At 43.0% G+C, this 26903-nt stretch overlaps 1 protein-coding gene across 1 annotated transcript in view; it reads left to right on the top strand.

Annotated features, from left to right (window-relative positions):
• The window catches only part of LOC109873176 (diacylglycerol O-acyltransferase 2-like), a 34129-nt gene extending 10122 nt beyond the window's left edge, over nt 1–24007 (top strand). The window contains exons 3-8 of the mRNA XM_020464758.2: nt 1959–2066; nt 2340–2410; nt 16775–16979; nt 17357–17531; nt 20970–21172; nt 22164–24007. Coding sequence (XP_020320347.2) covers nt 1959–2066; nt 2340–2410; nt 16775–16979; nt 17357–17531; nt 20970–21172; nt 22164–22318 — 917 coding nt within the window. The 3' untranslated portion in view covers nt 22319–24007. The remainder of the gene's footprint in view (nt 1–1958; nt 2067–2339; nt 2411–16774; nt 16980–17356; nt 17532–20969; nt 21173–22163) is intronic.
• The last annotated feature ends 2896 nt before the right edge of the window (nt 24008–26903 follow it).

Genomic DNA, 26903 nt, shown 5'->3' with positions numbered 1-26903 from the left:
TTGACAGTAGGGATGGTGTGTTCAGGGTGATGAGCTGTGTTGCTTTTACGCCAAACATAACATTTTGCATTGTTGCCAAAAAGTTCAATTTTGGTTTCATCTGACCAGAGCACCTTCTTCCACATGGTGTGGTGGTTTGGTGTGTCTCCTAGGTGGCTTGTGGCAAACTTTAAACAACACTTTTTATGGATATCTTTAAGAAATGGCTTTCTTCTTGCCACTCTTCCATAAAGGCCAGATTTGTGCAATATACGACTGATTGTTGTCCTATGGACAGAGTCTCCCACCTCAGCTGTAGATCTCTGCAGTTCATCCAGAGTGATCATGGGCCTCTTGGCTGCATCTCCGATCAGTCTTCTCCTTGTATGAGCTGAAAGTTTAGAGGGACGGCCAGGTCTTGGTAGATTTACAGTGGTCTGATACTCCTTCCATTTCAATATTATCGCTTGCACAGTGCTCCTTGGGATGTTTAAAGCTTGGGAAATCTTTTTGTATCCAAATCCGGCTTTAAACTTCTTCACAACAGTATCTCGGACCTGCCTGGTGTGTTCCTTGTTCTTCATGATGCTCTCTGCGCTTTTAAGGACCTCTGAGACTATCACAGTGCAGGTGCATTTATACGGAGACTTGATTACACACAGGTGGATTGTATTTATCATCATTAGTCATTTAGGTCAACATTGGATCATTCAGAGATCCTCACTGAACTTCTGGAGAGAGTTTGCTGCACTGAAAGTAAAGGGGCCGAATAATTTTGCACGCCCAATTTTTCAGTTTTTGTTTTGTTAAAAAGGTTTGAAATATCCAATAAATGTCGTTCCACTTCATGATTTTGTCCCACTTGTTGTTGATTCATCACAAAAAAATACAGTTTTATATCTTTATGTTTGAAGCCTGAAATGTGGCAAAAGGTCGCAAAGTTCAAGGGGGCCGAATACTTCCGCAAGGCACTGTAAGTAAGCATTTCACTGTAAGGTCTTCACCTGTTGTATTCGGTGCATGTGACAAATCAAATTTGATTTGATTTGGAATAACCATCATATTGAAGTAATTTTGGAGTCACACGATGACATGGTGTGTGCTCCTCCCACTACGACTCGGGAAACCATTTAGTTTATTAGGCTACAAAGGTCAAAGCTAGAAGTCCAGCTTTTGTCAAATTAACGGTGAAACTAGATTTGTTTTGTGCATTTTAGCCAACCGTAGCCCTTTTCCTAACCTTAACCTAATTCTTCTAAACTGCTACGTTAATTATCCTAACCAGGTGCGTAAATGATCCTAGCCTGCTACAAAAATAAAATCTGATGTTAATTTGACAAAAGCTGCATCCCTTCTAGCCATAACCGGCTACAGATGAAATAAGTTATGATGAACTTCACAGGGTGGTGGTGAAAGTGCATGGTATGAGCTTGATGCTCCTTTCCAATAAATATTCTTATTCTGGTGACATGATGGTCGATGCTTGACTGACGTTCGACAAATACAAATATTCTCGCTCTTATCCATAATAATCTCATCATGTAGACTAACCTACCCGCAGAACCTTCCCACACTTTATCTGTGAGCTGTTGGCTAGAGAGCATGTACCAAGACCTTTCTAGGCCTAATTAACTACCTAACTTATCCGTAGAGTAGAAAATGCAATGGAAACACATTGAATATCACATTTGTATTTGGTACATGAAATCCAAAGAGAAAAAGTACATTTTGTGTGCACTACGTCATCACCCACTGAATTGTATCTGCAACAAGTCAGTTTGAAACACCGGTGGAAGGAAAATGCGCATATTTTCTTTTTGCAGAGTTTAGAATATTAACGACGGTACTTAAATGTTACTCAGAAATGATTTGATATTGAGATAAAAACAGTTCAATTGGATCTTTAATGAAGTGTGGTACAGTGCAGGTGCTGAATGCCTGTTCCTCTGCTCTCTCCCCTATCATTTCCTACCCCATAGGTGCCGCCGGCACTGTGCTCTTAATCTACATGTTCTGCACAGACCTCTGGGTGATCGCTGCCATGTACACTGCCTGGCTTATCTTCGACTGGAACACCCCCAAACAAGGCAAGTACCGCAGCCCTGGGATTTGAACTTGCAACATTTTGGTTACTGGCTTAACCTCAAGGCTATCGTTGCCCTATTGTAATTAAACGTAGTGCCCTAAATAGGAAATGGCTGTTATTTCAGACGCAGTGTTTTGTGTCTGTGACCATAGGGAGCTGTGCTGGGAAATTGGGTAATTGTCACCCAGGTAGTGTTGATGTAAATGATTCAGTATGTGTGTTATATTATTCAGAATGTGGGTTATAGTCTGACTGGAGATCTTTACCTTCTCAGGTGGCAGGAGGTCCTCTTGGGTGAGGAACTGGACCATGTGGACTTACTTCAGAGACTACTTCCCCATCAGGGTGAGTGGAAAGGAATAGGCTTAACATTTAAAAGGTCTCTCTGGGTCTGCGTGTGTGCGTGCAATGTGTGTTGGGGTGTGAAGCCAGATAATGATAGAATACATGGAAATGTTGTTTTCAGCAGCACTGCCGGGTACAGATGATACAATTAGCTTTTTCTGGTCAGATATAAAGTTAAAGATCATTAATATTGTTATTGATTATGGTGTATCCCAGTAACAGTATCAAATCAAATCAAATCAAAATCAAATTTATTTATATAGCCCTTCGTACATCAGCTGATATCTCAAAGTGCTGTACAGAAACCCAGCCTAAAACCCCAAACAGCAAGCAATGCAGGTGTAGAAGTATCCTATAAGCACAGGCATGAAGATGGTGTTATCTGTGACTGTATCCAGTATCAGCTGGAGGTTCCACGTTGTTCTTTGTCCCTTGTGATAATGCTTTAAAGGAGTTTACTTCGGTTGGAAGGATAGACTTTGCTCCACATGATAGGAGAAAGCTCTTTGATTTTTTTGTTTTCCATTATTGTTGTTGGGAGACACACACACTGAGGAGAGAGAGGATGGGCATAAGCTGCTTTATAGGACATCAGCCTTGACAGAAATCCCAGTGGGAGAAGTTAAGGTTAAGCAATGAGAAATGCAGTTGATTTGACGATTAGTTTGTTCAAGTGGAAATGAAATGGGATTCTCACGAAACTGGCACTTGACAAAAAAATTAGTACAAAATAAACATTTTCCACCATAATTCCTCTTGGATTAGAATCTGTATTTATCTATTTCATAATTATTGTTATGTTTATTGATGAGATATTATGCATTTTACCACAATTTCCACAACTACCAACACAAAAATTCTCATTACCACAACAGCTTTCGAAAAAAAAAGTACTGAACAAATACATTGCTAATATGTTTTGACATTGCTCACCTGAAGAAAAGGAGTTCAATAACACGGAAAACAAATATATTTACATTTTATTCTAAAAAACCTTTTCAGAATCAATTTATTGTCATAATTACTTGGATATACATGTTGTTTTTATGTACACATATTTGTATTAAGAACAAAAGGCACACGATCAGATTAAGCCAAAATTACTAAAGTCTAAATTGTATTTTTCCTAATATTTCCTAAATATTAGTGCATTACAGTAATGATAATCAGGTTTCGTAGATGAGTTTGAGTTTTGCCATTGAAAAACTGTACTGAGATTTAGTAACCTAACACATCATCAAACTGTGTCAATTGTTAATCCCAGATGATTTGCATAATACAAATCATTGATCTTAATGCAATAGACTGAAATACCCCTTCTTCTTTTAGCATAAGTACTGTAATTACGTGCATGTATTTTCAAAAGTGGACTTAAGCATAAAGTGCCATTTTTTGAAAAAGTTATTTATCCAAGGTAATTCCAGGTAATATTAGTGTATTTGGACCAGTGTTGTGGGTAGCACGTTTACGTTTATGGAGAACACCTCTGATCTTTGCCATTGATCGCTTCTGTGATAGTAAAGCCCGTAGAGGGCTTCACCATCTAGTGGAAAGTGTGCCCTTTAGATATTCATTTCTGTGCCATCAGCACTAGCGGCTGGAGAAAAATATTTTGAATGAAAAGAAAGGACATCTGTACAGAGGTTGAGTTTATATTAGGCTGTGCAACATGATGTACATTTCATAGGATGACACGTACTGGTTATAGGTTAAAGGGATTTTCTATTCATATTTTTAATTCGTCTAACTTTCCCAGGGACCTTCTAACAGCTATCGGACCCTCAGAAAATAATTCCCCCGATCCAAATTATCCATGCATCTTTTTGCATCAAAAAGCTTTGTCGAATCCTAATTTTGTATGATTATTCATATAGATTATACATTATCATAACGCATTGTATAGAGACAGCATTCAATTGCATGATCAGTGCCCTGGCACATATAGCTGCCGTGTTGTGGATTATCAATTTGGACAGGCCAAAGGAGGAGAAATGGAAATATTGATTTCGATGGCTGACATTACAGAAAGGTAGGTCGATATTTTCTTGTCTTGTTAAGGGATTCAAACAACAGTGTCAGGCATATGTGTATAGGTGGCAGGGAAGTCAGGCGCAGGAGAGTCAAACGGAGTGTAAAATGGAGTCTTTTAATAATGTCATAAAAACATGCTCCATAACACTAAACAGGAATAGAACATAAACAAATATGAGTACGAAGACCCGTCGCGCACCTATACAACAAAAACACTACACTGACAATAAACAATCTCTGACAAAGACATGAGGGGAAACAGAGAGTTAAATACACAACAGGTAATGAATGGGATTGAAAACAGGTGTGGGAAGACAAGACAAAACCAATGGAAAATGAAAAATGGATCAATGATGGCTAGAAGACCGGTGACGTCGAACGCCGAGCACCGCCCGAACAAGGAGCCGCGCGTCGACACCGGCCTCGGGAACGACCCGGAGGGCGAGTTGCAGGGCGATCCGGATGGAGACGGTGGAATTCTGATAACATGGAAGGATCTAACACGTCCTCCACCGGAACCCAGCATCTCTCCTCCGGCCCGTACCCCTCCCAGTCCACGAGGTACTGAAGGCCCCTCGCCCGACGTCTCGAAACCAAAATGGATCGAACAGAGTACACCGGAACCCCCTCGATGTCTAGAGGAGGCGGAGGAACATCACGCACTTCAGCCTCCTGGAGCGGGCCAGCCACCATCGGCCTGAGGAGAGACACATGGAACGAGGGGTTAATATGGTAATTAGTGGGCAGTTGTAACCTATAACATACCTCGTTCACTCTCCTCAGGACTTTAAACGGCCCCACAAACCGCGGACCCAGCTTCCGGCAGAGCAGGCGGAGGGGCAGGTTTCGGGTCGAGAGCCAGACCCTGTCCCCTGGTGCAAACACTTGGGCCTCACTGCGGCGACGGTCTGCGCCAATTTTCTGGCGCCTTATGGCACGCTGAAGGTGGACGTGGGCTGCCTACCAGGTTTCCTCAGCGTGCCGAAACCAATTGTCCACCGCAGGGGCCTCGGTCTGGCTCTGATGCCAAGGAGCCAGAACCGGCTGATACCCTAATACACATTGAAAAGGAGTAAGGTTAGTGGAGGAGTGACGTAGCGAGTTCTGAGCCATCTCTGCCCAGGGCACGAACTTCGCCCACTCCCCCGGCCGATCCTGGCAATAAGACCGCAGAAACCTACCCACATCCTGGTTAACTCTCTCCACCTGCCCATTACTCTCGGGGTGAAAACCTGAGGTAAGACTAACCGAGATCCCCAGATGCCCCATGAACGCCTTCCAGACCCTTAATGTGAACTGGGGACCCCGATCAGACACTATAACCTCAGGCACCCCATAGTGCCGGAAAACATGTGTAAATAGGGCCTCTGCAGTTTGTAAGGCCGTAGGGAGACCGGGCAAAGGGAGGAGACGACAGGACTTTGAAAACCGATCCACAACGACCAGGATCGTGGTGTAACCCTGTGAAGGTGGAAGATCAGTCAAAAAATCCACCGACAGGTGCGACCATGGCCGTTGAGGAACGGGTAGAGGTTGTAGCTTACCTCTGGGCAGGTGTCTAGGAGCCTTGCACTGGGCGCACACCGAGCAGGAAGAAACATAAATCCTCACGTCCTTAGCTAAAGTGGGCCACCAGTACCTCCCTTCAAGACAGCGCATCGTCCGACCTATCCCAGGATGACCAGAGGAGGGTGACGTGTGAGCCCAATAGATCAATCGGTCGCGGACAGCAGACGGAACGTACAGACGACCAGCTGGACACTCAGGGGGAGAGGGCTCTGCACGTAACGCCCGCTCAATGTCCGCGTCCAGCTCCCACACTACAGGCGCCACCAGACACGAAGCTGGGAGTATGGGAGTGGGATCCATGGATCGCTCCTCTGTGTCATACAGCCGAGACAATGCGTCTGCCTTAACGTTCTGGGAGCCTGGTCTGTAAGAAAGAGTAAGCACAAAACGAGTGAAAAACATGGCCCACCTTGCCTGGCGAGGATTCAATCTCTTCGCCTGTCGGATGTACTCCAGATTGCGGTGGTCAGTCCAGATGAGAAAAGGGTGTTTAGCTCTTGGTTCCCCACATCATAGTTTCGCTCCGCCGGGCTGAGCTTTTTCGAAAAGAAAGCACAGGGGCGAAGCTTCAGTGGCGTACCCGAACGCTGAGAGAGCACTGCTCCTATCCCAGCTTCGGATGCGTCCACCTCTACTATGAATGGCAAAGAGGGATCCGGATGAGCCAGCACAGGCACCGAGGTAAACAGAGTCTTCAGGTGCTCAAAAGCCCTGTTCGCCTCAGCCGACCACTGCAAGCGCACCGGGCCCCCCTTTAGCAGTGAGGTAATGGGAGCTGCCACCTGACCAAAACCCCGGATAAACCTCCGGTAGTAATTGGCAAACCCCAAAAAACGCTGCAACTCCTTTACCGTGGTTGGAGTCGGCCAATTACGCATGGCTGTAATGCGGTCGCTCTCCATCTCCACTCCTGAAGTGGAAATCCGATTCCCTAGGAAGGAGATGGATTGTTGGAAGAACAAGCATTTCTCAGCCTTGACATATAGATCATGCTCCAACAGGTGACCAAGCACCCTGCGCACCAGGGACACATGCTCGGCGCGTGTAGCAGAGTATATCAGAATATCATTGATATACACCACTACACCCTGCCCGTGCAGGTCCCTGAAGATCTCATCTACAAATGATTGGAAAACTGATGGAGCATTCATTAACCCATATGGCATGACAAGGTACTCATAATGACCTGAGGTGGTGCTAAATGCCGTCTTCCACTCATCACCCTTCCGAATACGCACCAGATTGTACGCACTCCTGAGATCCAATTTTGTGAAAAAACGTGCCCCGTGCATTAACTCAATAACCGTATTGATCAGAGGTAGCGGGTAACTATATTTCACTGTGATTTTATTCAGATCTCGATAATCAATGCACGGGTGTAAACCACCATCCTTTTTTTTCACAAAAAAGAAACTCGAAGAGACGGGTGAAATGGATGGCTGAATGAACCCCTGATGCAGAGATTCAGAGACATATGTCTCCATAGCCTCCGTCTCCGCTTGCGACAGGGGATACACGTGACTCTTGGGATATGCAGCGTCTACCAGGAGATCTATCACACAATCCCCCTGTCGATGGGGTGGTAATTGAGTCGCCTTCTTTTTACAGAAGGCGAGAGCCAAATCGGCATATTCGGGGGGAATGCGCACGGTGGAGACCTGGTCTGGACTTTCCACCGTAGTAGCACCAACGGAAACCCCTAAACACCTACCATGATCATTCTCGCGACCACCCCGTGAGAGCCCTCTGTGGCCAAGAAACAGTGGGGTTATGGCAAGCTAACCAGGGTAGGCCTAGCACCACAGAATACGCAGGATAATCAATAAGGAAAAGACTAATCTTCTCCTTGTGACCCTCCTGCGTTATCATACACAAAGGTGCGGTTACCTCCCTGATTTTTATTTTTTTATTTTTTTTATTTCACCTTTATTTAACCAGGTAGGCTAGTTGAGAACAAGTTCTCATTTGCAACTGCGACCTGGCCAAGATAAAGCATAGCAGTGTGAACAGACAACACAGAGTTACACATGGAGTAAACAATTAACAAGTCAATAACACAGTAGAGAAAAAAAAGGGGGAGTCTATATACATTGTGTGCAAAAGGCATGAGGAGGTAGGCGAATAATTACAATTTTGCAGATTAATAACACTGGAGTGATAAATGATCAGATGGTCATGTACAGGTAGAGATATTGGTGTGCAAAAGAGCAGAAAAGTAAATAAATAAAAACAGTATGGGGATGAGGTAGGTAAAAATGGGTGGGCTATTTACCGATAGACTATGTACAGCTGCAGCGATCAGTTAACTGCTCAGATAGCAGATGTTTGAAGTTGGTGAGGGAGATAAAAGTCTCCAACTTCAGCGATTTTTGCAATTCGTTCCAGTCACAGGCAGCAGAGAACTGGAACGAAAGGCGGCCAAATGAGGTGTTGGCTTTAGGGATGATCAGTGAGATACACCTGCTGGAGCGCGTGCTACGGATGGGTGTTGCCATCGTGACCAGTGAACTGAGATAAGGCAGAGCTTTACCTAGCATGGACTTGTAGATGACCTGGAGCCAGTGGGTCTGGCGACTAAACCCTGACCCTAATGGTCGACTATCTAAGGCATGAATAGGGAAAGGCATATCCACAGGAACAATAGGGATCCCTAAACTATGAGCTAGACTTTTATTAATGAAATTCCCAGCCGCACCTGAATCTACTAGCGCCTTATACTGGGAATGCAGTGAAAAATCAGGAAAAGAGACAGAGACAAACATTAGTGCAGCAGAGGGCTCTGGATGAGAATGGTGCCTACTCACCTGGGGTGATGCCAGAATGCCCTGCCTGCCTTCTCTATTCCCAGAGGAACCAACCCGGCACCGACCAGCAGTGTGCCCTCTGCGACCATGAATGGTGCTCGAGTGGGAACCCCCTCCGGTCTCCCTGCGCACCATCCCTCCCAATTCCATAGGCTCGGGAGAGAGGGTGCGAGAGGATGGAACAACCAGACCCCGATCTAGACGTCCACGAGTAGCCAGCATGTCATCCAGCTTGATGGACATGTCCACCAGCTGGTCGAAGGTGAGGCTGGTGTCTCTACAGGCCAGCTCCCGACGGACGTCCTCACGTAGACTACAACGGTAATGGTCGATCAGGGCCCTGTCGCTCCATCCAGCGCCGGCAGCCAAGGTCCTAAATTCCAAAGCAAACTCCTGTGCACTCCTCGTCTCCTGCCTCAGATGATAGAGGAGCTCCCCCGCTGCTTTGCCTTCAGGTGGATGATCGAATACTATCCGGAATTGGCGGGTGAACTCCTCAAAATGGGCCAACGCCGCATCCTCCCTTCTACACACAGCGCTGGCCCACTCCAGGGCTTTCCCGGTGAGGCATGAGACGAGGGCGTAACTCTTCTCACGGTCAGATGGTACTGGGGAGGCCGTGGCTAGATATAAGTTCAGCTTAAGGAGGAAACCCTGGCAGCCGGCAGTATCTCCGTTGTATCCCATGGGTAGGGATAAATGGATCTTCGATTCCGGAGAGGAAAAAACGTTCAAGGGAGATTCCGGTTGTGGTGGTGGCGCTGGAGAAACTCCCTGTCTCTCCCAGCGAATCATATTCTGGACAATGCGATCCATGACGGAGCTTATACAGTCAAGCTCCCTCGCTTGTTCCTGAACGCGTTCCTCCAGCTCCATGAGCATAGTGTCCTCTCCTGCTGACTTCATATTGTTTGGTCAGAGATTCTGTCAGGCATATGTGTATAGGTGGCAGGGAAGTCAGGCGCAGGAGAGTCAAACGGAGTGTAAAATGGAGTCTTTTAATAATGTCATAAAAACATGCTCCATAACACTAAACAGGAAAAGAACATAAACAAATATGAGTACGAAGACCCGTCACGCACCTATACAACAAAAACACTACACTGACAATAAACAATCTCTGACAAAGACATGAGGGGAAACAGAGGGTTAAATACACAACAGGTAATGAATGGGATTGAAGACAGGTTTGGAAGACAAGACAAAACCAATGGAAAATGAAAAATGGATCAATGATGGCTAGAAGACCGGTGACGTCGAACGCCGAGCACCGCCCGAACAAGGAGAGGCAACGACTTCGGGTAGAAGTCGTGACAAACAGTTCTTGTACAGCCAACATTTCACATAAATGTTGTCTTGTGTCGTGGAGGGGCATGGCCCCGGTGGACTCTCGAATAGTCTTTTGCGCAAATGTAGGCATGCTCCAAAATTCAGACATAAATACATCAATGAATACATCAGCCTTACATTAGGAAATAAAAGATGAGCTTGTGACCAAGGTCTTTATGTTCCGGTTAAAATATTGAATTAATAATTGAATTAGTTAGATTACATATTAGTAGCCTATCTTTGGTAGAGAGCGCGTGGCTCTCTCCCTCCGACAGTTGAGATTTTTTTTATGAATGTAATGAAAAGTAATAAACGCGTTACTTTCCACGCAAAGTAATATTGTAACATGTTACATGTAATGCAGTGAAGGCTGGTGGGAGGAGCTATAGGAGGACGGGCTCATTGTAATGGCTGGAATGGAATAATTGGAATGGAGTCAAACTTGGTTTCCATATTTTTGATTCCATTCCAGCCATTACAATGAGCCTGTCCTCCTATTGCTCCTCCCACCAGCCGCCACTGATTTTATTTGTTTTTCCCAATTTGACCTTTTTAGTCATTTCGGTAATGAGAAGGTCAAGTGTCTTAAAGAGGATGTTTGAGAATAAGATCCTCATTCTGAAGGCATATAAGTGAAAACATTAAATGAATGGAGTTCTTACAGTAACTGGAAATAGTGTTACGTAATGGTAAATGTCCACAGACATTATGTTTTTAGGTATTAAATATTATAGTTTAATGGAAACTTCAACTAGTATAACTACATCAACATTTTGTTTTATTCAAATAAGTTAGGTTTTTCTATAAAAATGTTATACAATGACCTGAGATATCCAGATTAATTTTGGTAATAACAATTGGGGTGAAAATGTATAAAATTCTGACGGAAAATGTATTTAAAATAATACATTATGCCATAAACTAGGCAGAATGATTGTTGCAGAAGCATCATGGTATTCTAACTCAATATGCTACTGCCATAATTAAAACTGATTTCATGAGAATCATAATACCCCCCAATGGTGACAATAATTATTGGTATTTAACATACCCCATATCGTCTCTTTTAGATCACAAATAGGGGCGGCAGGTAGACTAGTGGTAAGAGCGTTGGGCCAGTCACCGAAAGGTTGCTGGATTGAATCCCCGAGCTGACAAGGTAAAAATCTGTTGTTCTACCCCTGAGCAAGGCAATTCACCCACTGTTCCCCAGGCGCCGAAGATGTGGTTAAAACCTCTACAGGATTGGTGAGTCCCCCGCGGGACGGTTGAACTAACGTAGGCTAATGTGATTAGCATGAAGTTGTAAGTAACAAGAACATTTCCCAGGACATACAGTGGGGCAAAAAATAATTTAGTCAGCCACCAATTGTGCAAGTTCTCCCACTTAAAAAGATGAGAGGCCTGTCATTTTCATCATAGGTACACTTCAACTATGACAGACAAAATGAGAAGAAAAAAATCCAGAAGATCACATTGTAAGATTTTTTATGAATTTATTTGCAAATTATAGTGGAAAATAAGTATTTGGTCACCTACAAACAAGCAAGATTTCTGGCTCTCACAGACCTGGCTCTCACAGACCTTCTTTAAGAGGCTCCTCTGTCCTCCACTCGTTACCTGTATTAATGGCACCTGTTTGAACTTGTTATCAGTATAAAAGACACCTGTCTACAACCTCAAACAGTCACACTCCAAACTCCACTATGGCCAAGACCAAAGAGCTGTCAAAGGACACCAGAAACAAAATTGTAGACCTGCACCAGGCTGGGAAGACTGAATCTGCAATAGGTAAGCAGCTTGGTTTGAAGAAATCAACTGTGGGAGCAATTATTAGGAAACGGAAGACATACAAGACCACTGATAATCTCCCTCGATCTGGGGCTCCACGCAAGATCTCACCCCGTGGGGTCAAAATGATCACAAGAACGGTGAGCAAAAATCCCAGAACCACACGGGGGGACCTAGTGAATGACCTGCAGAGAGCTGGGACCAAAGTAACAAAGCCTACCATCAGTAACACACTACGCCGCCAGGGACTCAAATCCTGCAGTGCCAGACTAGGAGATCCTGCTCTGTCCCACCGTTGCCCGTGTCCCCCTGCTTAAGCCAGTACATGTCCAGGCCCGTCTGAAGTTTGCTAGAGAGCATTTGGATGATCCAGAAGAATATTGGGAGAATGTGATATGGTCAGATGAAACCAAAATAGACCTTTTTGGTAAAAACTCAACTTGTCGTGTTTGGAGGACAAAGAATGCTGAGTTGCATCCAAAGAACACCATACCTACTGTGAAGCATGGGGGTGGAAACATCATGCTTTGGGGATGTTTTTCTGCAAAGGGACCAGGACGACTGATCCGTGTAAAGGAAAGAATGGGGCCATGTATCGTGACATTTTGAGTGAAAACCTCCTTCCGTCAGCAAGGGCATTGAAGATGAAACGTGGCTGGGTCTTTCAGCATGACAATGATCCCAAACACACCGCCCGGGCAACGAAGGAGTGGCTTCGTAAGAAGCATTTCAAGGTCCTGGAGTGGCCTAGCCAGTCTCCAGATCTCAACCCCATAGAAAATCTTTGGAGGGAGTTGAAAGTCCGTGTTGCCCAGCAACAGCCCCAAAACATCACTGCTCTAGAGGAGATCTGCATGGATGAATGGGCCAAAATACCAGCAACAGTGTGTGAAAACCTTGTGGAGACTTACAGAAAATGTTTGACCTCTGTCATTGCCAACAAAGGGTATATAACAAAGTATTGAGATAAACTTTTGTTATTGACCAAATACTTATTTTCCACCATAATTTGCAAATAAATTCATTAAAAATCCTATAATGTGATTTTCTGGATTTTTTTTCTTCTCATTTTGTCTGTCATAGTTGAAGTGTACCTATGATGAAAATTACAGGCCTCATCTTTTTAAGTGGGAGAACTTGCACAATTGGTGGCTGACTAAATACTTTTTTGCCCCACTGTAGACATATATAATATTGGCAGAAAGCTTAAATTCTTGTTAATCTAACTGCATTGTCCAATTTGCCATAGCTATTACAGGGAAAGAATACCATTCTATTGTTTGAGTGCACAGTTATTAACTTGGAAATGTATTAATGAAACAATTATGCACATTTGGGCAGTCTTGATACAACATTTAGAACAGAAATACAATGGTTCATTGGATCAGTCTAAAACTTTGCACATACATTGCTGCCATCTAGTGGCCAAATCTAAATTGCACCTGGGCTGTAATAATACATTATGGCCATTCTCTTGCATTTCAAAGATGTGATTTCAAAAACCGTGTGATTTTTTTCTTTGTTTTATCTTTTACCAGATCTAATGTGTTATATTCTCCTACATTAATTTAACATTTCCACAATCTTCAAAGTGTTTCCTTTCAAATGGTATGAAGAATATGCATATCCTTGCTTCAGGTCCTGAGCTACAGGCAGATAGATTTGGATATGTCTTTTAGATGAAAATTTAAAACAAGAGTCCAATCCTTAAGAGGTTTTTAAGGCAGCTCCCCTGCACCTCTCTGATTCAGGGAGGTCGGGTTAAATGCAGAAGACACATTTCAGTTAAAGGTATTCATTTGTACAACTGACTAGGTGTCCCCCTTTCCAATATAATATGTAAACACATGCTAAACCTATGCTAAACTCTTGGTCTCTTGGTACTGAGCAAGATATTTTTACCATTCATATTTTTGGCAAGTTCCTCTTGTGTTTTCTCTCGCTGCCCTCCTGACCAAGGATTGAATCAACTGAGTTGTTTGTATGCCTTTACGCTTCTCAGTAATATCATTGAACTAACGACATTCACATTACATTCGCTATGTTTAATCCTCCTTCAGTTCAATCCGTTCAGCTGATTGATTTAATGGTGAATGAGCATGACTGTTTTTAAAATGGAGCATTCTTGAAACATTAACCTGACAATCATTTTTACCATACAACCCTTTTTACTTATAAATATAAAGTATAATCAAAGGCTCTTAAGTAAAACCAGAGCTTTGATACTGTTAGTGTTACCTGTTAAGAATCAAGGTGAAAGGTTATCTTAATTAATAATAATTGAGTCCTGATGATGACTAACAGCCAGGGGAAATCAAGAGTGTGTGTATTGTCTCTTGAACTTTGACCCTGCTCGTGATCCATACGTTGAACTCCGACAGTTTCTTTAAATTCAGTTAAAGACTTTGGTTTTTCCATTTATGTTTTGAGAATGGACTTGAGCACGTATAGCTTGTTAGCACGTAGGGCGCACCGATTGGTGTTACTTCATTAGTCAGAATGCTATGCTATGCTATGCTGCCTTGTCCAGTAGGAAGGTGTTTTTTTTGTTAGTAGTAGTTTTTTTTGTTAGTCTTGTTAGTAGGAAGGTGTTTCAGCTGTGCTGGCCCAGGTGCTATTTTTTAAAGAGTGACAGGCTCCAGTTGTCTTTAGTGATGTGGAGGGTCAAGGCCTGTAGTTGGCACTCCCGATTAGATTTTTAGAAAAACATTATTTTGTCTGATTTCCCTGTTTTCATTTTGTTCCACCTTTATGGTTTACTTCCTGTCATCCAGTTTGGTGTGGGTCTTTATTTTGTTTGCCTCTTAGTGGGTGCATTTAGAGGATGCTTATGATGGGTGTCTTAGGTCCCAGTTGTTGTTGCTATGCAACTTTCAGTGGACACCACCATGAGTGCCCTTTTAGAACCCCTCCTAAAACCCCACCTGTTTTGTTTTGGTTGTTGTCAGTGACTCTTTGTTAGTTCCCTGTTTTGTTTGAGTGTTGTTTTTGGTTTTCTTGCTTGGGAACGTAACAACTTCTTGCTTGGGAACCTGTGTTCAGCCCCCTCCTGTAATCCCTGTTCACCCATGACTGCGTGGCCACACGTCTCCAACTCAATCATCAAGTTTGCTGATGACACAGCAGTGGTAGGCCTGATTACCAACAATGATGAGACAGCCTACAGGGAGGAGGTGAGGGCCCTGGCGGAGTGGTGCCTGAAAATAACCTCTTCCTCAACATCAACAAAGCGAAGGAGCTGATCGTGGACTACAGGAGACAGCAGAGAGAGCACGCCCCTATGAGCACGCCCCTATCCACATCGACGGGCCCCCACAGCCTGTTCACCCCCCACCATCTACAGGGAGGAGACAGTACAGTTGCATCAAAGCTGGGACCAAGAGACTGAGCAACATCTTCTATCTACAGGCCATTAGACTGTTAAACAGTCACCACTAGTCGGCCTACGCCCAGTACCCTGCCCTGAACCTTAATCACTGTTCTAGCCGGCTACCACCCGGTACTCTACTTTGCACTCTAGAGACTGCTGCCCTATGTATATAGTCATTGAATACTTGTCACTAATGTTTACTCTCTTCATGTGTATATACTGTATTCTAGTCATGACTCATATACACAGTACCAGTCAAAAGTTTGGACACCTACTCATTCAAAGGTTTTTCTTTATTTGACTATTTTCTACATTGTAGAATGATAATGAAGACATAAAAACTATGAAGGAACACATGGAATCATGTAGTAACCAAAAATGTTTTAAACAAATCAAAATATATTTGAGATTCTTCAAAGTAGCCGCCCTTTGCCTTGATGACAGCTTTGCACACTCTAGAAACACCTGCGATAACTCAACCATAAACTTTGATTTGATTTACAGTACAGTAATTCCTTGAGTTGCTGGTGGTGGGATTAAGGGGCTGTGGTTTTCTGACACAAGGATGTGTTGTATGCCAGGTATTCGCAGAGATCTATACCCATTATGTAATTCACCTGGCAGCATCCTGTTTCAGATGAAGGGTTGCTTATCTTGTCTAGGTTTTGCAGCTAATGGAGTTGAACGCCAGTTGGTAGACATGTCTGGGAGCAGCGTGAGTGTGTTGGTACATTCAGGGACCGTGACTATTACATCTTGAGGGTCAGCAAGTTCTCCTCTCTTCCATTTCTTCTACTTAAATGCCACCTGTTTTCATATCACCAAATGGTAATCTCTTTACATCTACCATGCTATCACTGTGGAAACCTCACAGATGGTCTTAGATAATCTGATAATGTGGTTATGCAATGGGCCTTGTTTGATTAGAGTCCTGTGTACACATCTCTTTGGATCTGTGTGTATATCCTCTGTGCCCTTTCAATTTCTTCCATAAGCGTGGCATTGGGGCACCCGCTTCACTGAAGACACAATTCGTCTCCCACCGTTATGGAGCCTATGCTCTCCTTCTCATACTCAAAACAACTTTTAAGAATATTGAAGCTCTGTAATGGGACTGCTGTTCATAATAGGGGAAACGTGCAGATAATCATCCCAGACACAGAACACTGTTTGTTACCTGTAATTATTTTATTACTTGAGTGCAAATATGTCATATCAGGGCTAAACTGATAAGCTGTCCCAATTTCAGGGAAATATGCTAATACATATAGTACAATACACAGGTAAATGGCCTTTAACTTCTTGAGACAAGTAATAAAAATAACTTAATGTTATCATAACTGCACAACTGAATTGGCTTAATTTTGTGCAGATTCTCTGACCTGTTAAATTGCTTAACAAACACTCTGTAGTTATATTTTCCTTAGTGTGATAGTAACCACCATGTCTCTTTGTCATCCTGTTTACCAGCTCATCAAGACACACAACCTGCTGCCAAGCCGAAACTATATCTTTGGCTACCACCCCCATGGGATCTTCTCTTTTGGAGCCTTCTGTAACTTCGGAACAGAGGCCACCGGCTTCTCTAAGAAGTTCCCGGGCATCAAGCCTTCCCTGGCCACCCTGGCTGGAAACTTCCGGATGCCAGTCTTTAGAGACTATCTCATGTCTGGAGGTGAGATGGTTTCTCTGAGTTTTGTCCCTCTGTACTCAGTAAACTGCTGATACCAGCCCTGTATCTACCGACTCTAATCAGGTAGAACTCTGAGCTTTGTCCTATTGCCCAATGTAGACTAAACAATCCCTGTGCCTGCCAAACTGTAATTGCTGATGTCACTATTGTAAAGAGCTGCTTCAGTTAACCTGCGCTGTTAGCTTAATTATCTTCATTTCAAAGGTTTCTTTTGCTCAACATCCACTAAGAATGTTTTTGTGCTCAAACAGTATTGATTTCTCTTCAAATGTGTTCTCCACTGCAAACACACTGACTTGTTTGGTCTTTGGGCCCATGTGTGATAACTGAGCCTAACCCCATCCTCTTCCATGTGTCAGGTATCTGCCCAGTGAACCGTAACTCCATTGACTACCTCCTCTCTCAGAATGGAACTGGCAATGCAGTGGTCATTGTTGTCGGGGGAGCAGCTGAATCTTTGAACTGTGCTCCAGGAAAGAATTCTGTCACCCTGAATAACCGCAAGGGCTTTGTGAGGTTGGCCCTCCAGCAAGGGTGAGTTTAGAGCACAAACTTCCCGGCCACACATACACCATCCTGACAGGCGCACCTTCCGGTCACACACACACCTCTCAGTTACACGCATCAACTGATCAGACTACATGTTTGGTGAGAGACCTTACTGGGTCAGCACAGACACTGGTGTCATTATGACCAATTTGATGGAATAGAGAGAGTTGGCTCAACAATAGGTTTGATTGGCACATAAAACATACTTTCACATGTGGTAATTTGTCCTCAAGTGCGCAGAGCTCCTCCTGACATGCAGTATTGTACACAGACACTGGGTCAAGGCCAAAGGACAGGCTCCATCAGCTTGTGACTCAGAACATATAATATACGCTGAACAAAAATATATAAACGCAACATGTAAAATTTTGGTCCCATGTTTCATGAGCTGAAATAAAAGATCCCAGAAATGTTCCATACAAACAATTAACTTATTTCTCTCAAATTTGTTGGACAAATTTGTTTACATCCCTGCTAGTGAGCATTTCTCCTTTGCCAAGATAATCCATCCACCTGACAGGTGTGGCATATCAATAAGCTGATTAAACAGCATAATCAATACACAGGTGCACCTTGTGGTGGGGACAATACAAATCCACTCCCATAGGGCGGGCACAATTGACCCAGCATCGTCCGGGTTAGAGGAGAGTTTGGCCGGGGTAGGCCGTCATTGTAAAATTATAATTTGTTCTTAACTGACTTTCCTAGTTAAATAAAGGTTAAATCATTTTTTTATTTTTAAAGTTACGTTTTATCAGACAACACGATACCACAGATGTCTCAAGTTTTGAGGGCGTGTGCAATTGGCATACTGACTGCAGGAATGTCCAACAGAGCTGTTGCCAGAGAATTGAATGTTCATTTTCCCCCCATAAACCACCTCTAACATAATTTTAGAGAATATGGCAGTACATTTAACTGCCTCACAGCCGCAGACCACGTGTATGGCATCGTGTGGGCGAGCAGATTGTTGATGTCAACGTTGTGAACCGAGTGCACCATGGTGGCGTTAGGGTTATGGTATGGGCAGGCATAAACTATGGACAATGAATACAATTGCATTTTATCTATGGTAATATGAACGCACAGAGATCCTGAGGCCCATTGTCGTGCCATTCACCCTCCGCTATGCAAGGGAGATGTGCCACATTGCTGCATGAGGCAAATGGTGGGGTCACACCAGATACTGACTGTTTTATTTTATTTTTAGGTATCTGTGACCAACAGATGCATATCTTTATTCCCAGTCATGTGAAATCCATAGATTAGGGTCTAATGAATTTATTGGGTCTAATGACTGATTTCCTTATATGAAATGTAACTCAGTAAAGTCTTTGAAATTGTTGCATTTATATTTTTGTTCAGTGTATTGTATGCCATTTATCAGACGCTTTATCAAATCAAATTTATTTATATAGCCCTTCGTACATCAGCTGATATCTCAAAGTGCTGTACAGAAACCCAGCCTAAAACCCCAAACAGCAAGCAATGCAGGTGTAGAAGCACGGTGGCTAGGAAAAACTCCCTAGAAAGGCCAAAACCTAGGAAGAAACCTAGAGAGGAACCAGGCTATGAGGGGTGGCCAGTCCTCTTCTGGCTGTGCCGGGTGGAGATTATAACAGAACATGGCCAAGATGTTCAAATGTTCATAAATGACCATCATGGTCAAATAATAATAATCACAGGTAGAACAGTTGAAACTGGAGCAGCAGCACGGCCAGGTGGACTGGGGACAGCAAGGAGTCATCATGTCAGTTAGTCCTGAGGCAAGGGCCTAGGGCTCAGGTCCTCCGAGAGAGAGAGAGAGAGAGAGAGAGAGAGAGAGAAAGAGAGAATTAGAGAGAGCATACTTAAATTCACAGAGGACACCGGATAGGACAGGAGAAGTACTCCAGATATAACAAACTGACCCTAGCCCCCCGACACATAAACTACTGCAGCATAAATACTGGAGGCTGAGACAGGAGGGGTCAGGAGACACTGTGGCCCCATCCGATGATACCCCCGGACAGGGCCAAACAGGAAGGATATAACCCCACCCACTTTGCCAAAGCATAGCCCCCACACCACTAGAGGGATATCTTCAACCACCTACTTACCATCCTGAGACAAGGCCGAGTATAGCCCACAAAGATCTCCGCCACGGCACAACCCAAAGGGGGGGGCGTCAACCCAGACAGGAAGATCACATCAGTGACTAAACCCACTTAAGTGACGCACCCCTTCTAGGGACGGCATGAAAGAGCACCAGTAAGCCAGTGACTCAGCCCCTGTAATAGGGTTAGAGGTAGAGAATCCCAGTGGAAAGAGGGGAACCAGCCAGGCAGAGACAGCAAGGGCAGTTCGTTGCTCCAGAGCCTTTCCATTCACCTTCACACTCCTGGGCCAGACTACACTCAATCATATGACCCACTGAAGAGATTAGTCTTCAATAAAGACTTAAAGGTTGAGACCGAGTCTGCGTCTCTCACATGGGTAGGCAGACCATTCCATAAAAATTGAGCTCTGTAGGAGAAAGCCCTGCCTCCACTGTTTGCTTAGAAATCTAGCGACAATTAGGAGGTCTGCGTCTTGTGACCGTAGCGTACGTGTAGGTATGTACGGCAGGACCAAATCAGAGAGATAGGTAGGAGCAAGCCCATGTAATGCTTTGTAGGTTAGCAGTAAGACCTTGAAATCAGCCCTGGCCTTGACAGGAAGCCAGTGTAGGGAGGCTAGCACTGGAGTAATATGATAATTTTTTTGGGTTCTAATCAGGATTCTAGCAGCCATATTTAGCACTAACTGAAGTTTATTTAGTGCTTTATCCGGGTAGCCGGAAAGTAGTGCATTGCAGTAGTCTAACCTAGAAATAACAAAAGCATGGATTAAGTTTTCTGCATCATTTTTGGACAGAGTTTCTGATTTTTGCAATGTTACGTAGATGGAAAAAAGCTGTCCTTGAAATGGTCTTTATATGTTCTTCAAAAGAGAGATCAGGGTCCAGAGTAACGCCGAGGTCCTTCACAGTTTTATTTGAGACGACTGTACAACCATTAAGATTAATTGTCAGATTCAACAGAAGATCTCTTTGTTTCTTGGGACCTAGAACAAGCATCTCTGTTTTGTCCGAGTTTAAAAGTAGAAAGTTTGCAGCCATCCACTTCCTTATGTCTGTAACACAGGCTTCTAGCGAGGGCAATTTTCGGGCTTCACCATGTTTCATTTATCCCAAGTGACTTAGTCATGAATCGAACCCACTATTCTGGTGTTGCAAGCGCCATGCTTTACCAACTGAGCTACTGAAAACAAAGTCTGGGTAAACTGGTGTAGGTGAGCTGTTATAAACCACATGGTTTAGTAGCCCATCATTCGGTGATCAGATATCTGTTATGCCTTATGAGTAACTTCAGGAAACTATTGTAAACCCCCTCTCTCTGTCAGGTCTGACCTGGTACCAGTCTACTCCTTTGGGGAGAACGATGTATACAAACAGGTGATCTTCGAGGAGAGAACCTGGTGGCGGCTGGCTCAAAAGCGACTGCAGAAGATTATTGGTTTTGCACCCTGTCTGTTCCATGGCTGTGGCTTCTTCTCCTCCGATTCCTGGGGAATGGTGCCTTACAACAAACCCATCACCACCATCGGTAAGTAAAACCCTCTCCAAGACCCCACTGACTGTCTCACTAGGGTTGCAAGCCACCGGTAATTTAACACATTTACTGGAATCTATCGTAACTTTGGTAATTTATACTTGAATAACTTTTGAAAAATGTATTCATTTGATTGTATTAATATATTACATCTGTCTCCATATTGTCCATGACTTTCTAGTAGATAGACCATATGGTTCAATAGCCTCATTCATGAAAAAAGAATTTAATCAACATTATTTTCAATTAATTCAGAAACTATTCCAACTATTGACTGTATTCACAACTGACACCAGTTTGACACCGAAACATTAACAAATACATGTTGACATAGTAAAAAAGTGTGTAAAGGATATATATATATATATATAAGATATTTCATGCTATAATCCTCAAATTAAAAACAATGGTGTTCTCTTAGTTGATGGTTTATATTTAGGATAATGTTTTACAGCTTTGTCATTCTATTTTTCTATCATCTTACTTCATTATTTCATATATTTGACATGTGATTAGTCCACACAGAGGGCCAGAGATTATTACAGACGGCTGTGATAATCGGAAGTACCCAAAAGAGCCTCTTGATGTCTTGTGATAGATTAACATAAAATCCTTGAAAGATACCAAAATTCTGGTAGTTTACTGGTAAACTTTGGTTTCCAGTTGTTTACCCTCCCTTTTCAATCCCATCTGTTACAGGCATTTAGTGCTTGTTGACTTAGCTTCTGTTAGGGATTCAGTCTTCGGATGGTCTATAATTATAATTTCAATGATCGGACTGTTATGGTTACTACCAAGCAGTTGAGCTACTCTAGTTCCTCTGTGTTAACAGAACCATCCACCCAGTCAATATTTACTCTCCCCTGCATCAAGGCTATATTAATGTTTAACACTACAGCTCATCAAACTACGTATTTCCAATATGTTGAATGTTTTTTAAAGTTGATTTTTGGGATATAGATTTGTACATGTTTATTTCTCTTAGTGGGTGAACCGATCACAGTGCCAAAGATTGAGCAGCCTCCTCGGGATATGGTGGATCTGTACCATGCCATGTACATCAATTCCCTCACCAGCCTCTTTGACAAGTATAAGACCCGCTTCGGCCTGAAGGAGAGTGACATCCTGCACATCCATTGAGAAAGGGTCAGCTGTGGCAGCTGTCTGTTCAGCCCTGCCCCTCCATTCACTTGCCTGGCTCTGATTGATTGTCTATGGAATTCAATCTATATACATTAAGCTGTGTGTATATAAACCTACCGCGCTCTCAGCAACACTCACGTTGGTCCTCCACTCAGGATGAAAATGGCAGGTCTTAGGTCACCTTACTATTCTCTCTGACCTAGTCACTGTCAATGGCAAAGTTGACTAACTTCCATTTATTGAATATTTTATTGAGTGTATGACACATCTATAGATGTGTTCCATGACAGAAAAGATGAGGGAGTATAGTTAAGGTATGATCCCTTGCTTTAACCTCCCACTAGGTGGCACTAGAAGGTTACACAAGACACACACAAGCACCATCTTTGTTTCCTCCATGCATCCATGTCATTTTCACTTAGAATAGGCCTGTACAACGAATGTGTTAAGTGCCCCGAAAGGTAAATATAGGATGATGTTTTGAGACCTTACTTTTTGTTGTTGTTGCTAAATGCACAAACAATGCAATTGTAAGGATGTTGCCTTAGTGAGATGTTGATAGTGTGGTTTATTGAGCCAAAGAGCTGATGGGTGTCCCCTCCCCACACATGCACACTTCATTGAAACTTGAAAGTGAAGGAATTCTATTGAATGGATTTAGATTGTGCATATTGGTAATACAATCTGATTGTGTGATGGAACTAAGTATTAATTGTATTTTGTAAATAAGAACATTTTCAATGAAAATTAATATATTGATGCACTTTTTGTATTTGTGACAACCCTCTGAGGTATTTCTCTAAAACATGCCTTTGAAAGAGTCCTATGTCAAATTTGCCAATTTCTAAGAGAATCACTATGGTGCTTTTGTCATTTAACCTTGACCTGTGTTTTAGTTTTGTTGTACATTTCTCCACATGAGTGTGTTGACTGGGTTGCAGAGTGTTACCTAGTGCATTGAGGCCCCATGTTTTATTTACCTTTATTTTACTAGGCAAGTCAGTTAAGAACAAATTCTTATTTTCAATGACAGCCTAGGAACAGTGGGTTAACTGCCTGTTCAGGGGCAGAACGACAGATTAGTACCTTGTCAGCTCGGGGATTTGAACTTGCAACCTTTCGGTTACTAGTCCAACGCTCTAACCACTAGGCTACCCTGCCGCCCCATACTGTAGTGATGGTGATGTAAGAACAATTTCAGGGTGAAGAACATTTCTTCCTCTACCCAGAGGGCAGATTACTGATTAATGAAATTAAGAGATTACAAAGCATATGCCTTATTTAAAAAACAAACTACAACTCAAACTTCTTAGGGGGCTTCCACTCAATTGAGTAAAATGGCAAAGGGGTTGCTATCACAGATTTGAATTAGAGTATAAAAGTCACAAACTCCCCCAGTAATTACCAAGAAGTGTTTGAGATAAATCATTTTTTCATATGGGGCATATCAAGTCCATTATCCAGCCAATGATCCTAGGTGAAGAAATGTATGTATGTTGTATATTATGCAAGATAAAAAGACTACAAGATTTCACTTCATGGCAAAATAATTGAGATTAGTGATAGTGTGTCATTCAAAACTTAATTTCTTCTAGATTCATCGTGGACTTTTTGCAAAGAGCAGTGAACATCCTCTCCTAATTCATGTGCAATAAATACAGCAATAAATAGCAGCCTATGCATGTTTATTTTGTGAATGAATGGCTTCATCACAGTCTACTTAAATTAAACTTTGTTTCCAGAATAAAACTTGTTAACTATTTTTCAGTCCCACCGCAACATCACAATGCCAGAATGTAATTTTGCTCAAGCGATAAAATAAGGCATTTGTAGACATAATCACAAGCGCACCAAATGTCCTAGGGTTGGGGGAACTATACATTGATGCATGCACACAACTCCTCAAGTGATAGAAAACGTTGAAATGTTCTCTTGGCTTTTTTTTACAGACTCCATGTAACGGTTTTCCTTGTGAAAGAGAGTCAGACCAAAATGCAGCGTGGTTATTGCGATCCATGTTTAATGAGACAAAGTAAACACGAATCGAATCAAATACAAAAAACGTAACACGAAAACCGTAACACTAATACTGGTGCAAAGTAACACAGAGACAGAACAAGGACAATCACCCACAAAACCCAACACCAAACAGGCTACCTAAATATGGTTCCCAATCAGAGACAATGACGAACACCTGCCTCTGATTGAGAACCATAGCAGGCCATACATAGAACTAGACAAACTAGACATGTAACATAGAATGCCCACTCAGCTCACACCCTGACCAACCAAAACATAGAAACATACAAAGCAAACTATGGTCAGGGTGTGACACTCCAGTTACTACAAAGACCCCTAATTCCAGATTAAGATCATCCAATAATACTTGATTTACTGTCTGATAATCCCCTACTGTCACTCTATATCACAACATAAGAGTTGAGTAGGTCCATTTCTTGTATGTGAGGGATGTTCATGAAAACGTCTTTGAATATTTTGTGAGATCAAAAATCTAAATAGATGCACAAACAATGAGTGATTTAATTAATGACAAATAGGCTACTGCTCAACTGTCATTTTGTCATGTGTCATTTAGTTTTCTACCTCTAATTACTTGAAAAGGAAAAGTAGGCCTTTGCTAAATGTATTGCGAAAGAGATGCCATGCTGTTCAAAGACTAAGGGGGGTTTCTTGTTTGGACAAAAGACTGTCCTCTATCCACTTTCCTCCGTGACCCGGAAACCGTTAAGTGGTTGAGTAGTCAAGGAGTGTGTCAATTTGTTATTAGGCAAACGGAAGTGTCCTCCCCTCCTCGATAGCCACCTTTCATCGAGGATACTCATGTATACTACCACAGAAGAGTTTTGAAATCTACCACACTCCCCCTTCTTCTTCTGGATTGTGTTGGCGGATCGCATTCAATATAAGATGCATACACCGTTACCTACTGTACTGGTGTGTGAGGCCATTCATGGCCTACCTACATGAAATTCTTTGTAATACAGTACTATTCAATTGGGGAAAAGGAAAAAGGACCCTGACAACTATTAGCCCTCTCTAAAAAAAAACTAAAAATGAACACACCACCTCATTCCACTATGTACCCCATCTAATCCTACTCCAGACCAACAGTATTTCTCTGCCGCTGCCACCACAACCTCTATTTTCTATGACTTTCAATCCATTTCTGCAGTACAATTGACAACCATAGAAACCTACCTTACTGAAGCACATATTCTTCCCATCACCCTCTATTAGTCTCTGCCCACTCACAGGAATGCTCTCAGGATCCCTCAACCTGGACCCATCTTCCTCTCCTACTCTCTTCACTGCTTCAGCACAACCTCAACCTGCCTTTCTCTCACCGGACACAGTGAGAGAAAGGGCACCCCCACAAGTTTCTCCACTGAAACTACACATTCCTTCATCTCATGCTCTCCTGCAGACTTTGCACATCTAGTACTCCCCCTCCTACATACTGCTGCAACATGCCAAGAAACTTGACACCTGAAACACTGAAGTATTTTAGGAACAAACGCTCTCAGGGGACAACTTACACTTCCTACCTATAACTTATCTAGCAAAAACTACATCAAAACTCAGCAGGACAGACAATATCTTTTCTGTTTCCCCACCGGATCTGCGTTGCGGCAAACATCACAGACACTGGGAATCTGATCAATCAACTGATCTTGAATGCCACCCCCATTCTCTCCTTTCAATGGCGCCCTGCTCCGGAGAGCAAAGCAAGCCACATTTATTTTCCCTAATCGTGAGATCCGGAGCTCTCGCTCCCTCTGGGTTGAAGAAACACAATAAGTCATCACTAGTCCACTCCTAGTTAATTTCACCAACTTAACAGTCCCCAACCTCTTCTCCAGTCAATATACCACCACATATAGATCAGCCAAAATGCAAGTATCCATTCTCTCCACAAATCTTACTCACACTGGGCCAGAATTATCCTTTATATCCTCGGACCGAGGACTGACCTTGGCGGTCCCCATTGCAGGAACTTCATCCACACTCTCATCAGGTTCCATCTCCGAGCTACTGGAACACGTATCCCTCTTTTTGCACTTGATGCTAACCTTCCTCTCCACACTGCTTCCCTCTACATTCAACTTATTCTCAACAGTCATCACTGCACCTGCCACCACATCTAATTCATCCTCACTCTCATCTCTCTCTATTTCCTCCAGTTCTTCCAAATGTTCTGTGAAATCCCTCATTTCATATTCCCTCATAACCATTTCCACTTTTCTCCTTTTTTTCCTTGTCCATTATCTTCTCTGTCACCAGATCTTTCAGAAGGCCTGTGTAATCCCACACTCCATGTTTATTCATAATATGCTCCACTTTCTTGCTTATTTCCTTTTCTGCCATCTTCTCCAATCACTCCCATTCTCCAAACATTTCTCCCTGTGCAACTTCTCCAAAGAAACCCCAGTTAGTGTCTATGAAAGGGCAAAATACTCACTCCCGACTCTTTGTTCCTAGGCCGTCCTAGGCCTTTTCTTTGTTTCTTTTTGTACGGAGCCTCTCATCACTGACCTTCTCATTCGCTTAGGCAGCCTACCAC

The sequence above is a fragment of the Oncorhynchus kisutch genome, linkage group LG28, assembly GCF_002021735.2.
Source record: "Oncorhynchus kisutch isolate 150728-3 linkage group LG28, Okis_V2, whole genome shotgun sequence".
Lineage (NCBI taxonomy): Eukaryota > Metazoa > Chordata > Actinopteri > Salmoniformes > Salmonidae > Oncorhynchus > Oncorhynchus kisutch.
Note: the sequence above shows the minus strand (reverse complement) of the source record. Positions and strands in the feature narration are given on the sequence as shown.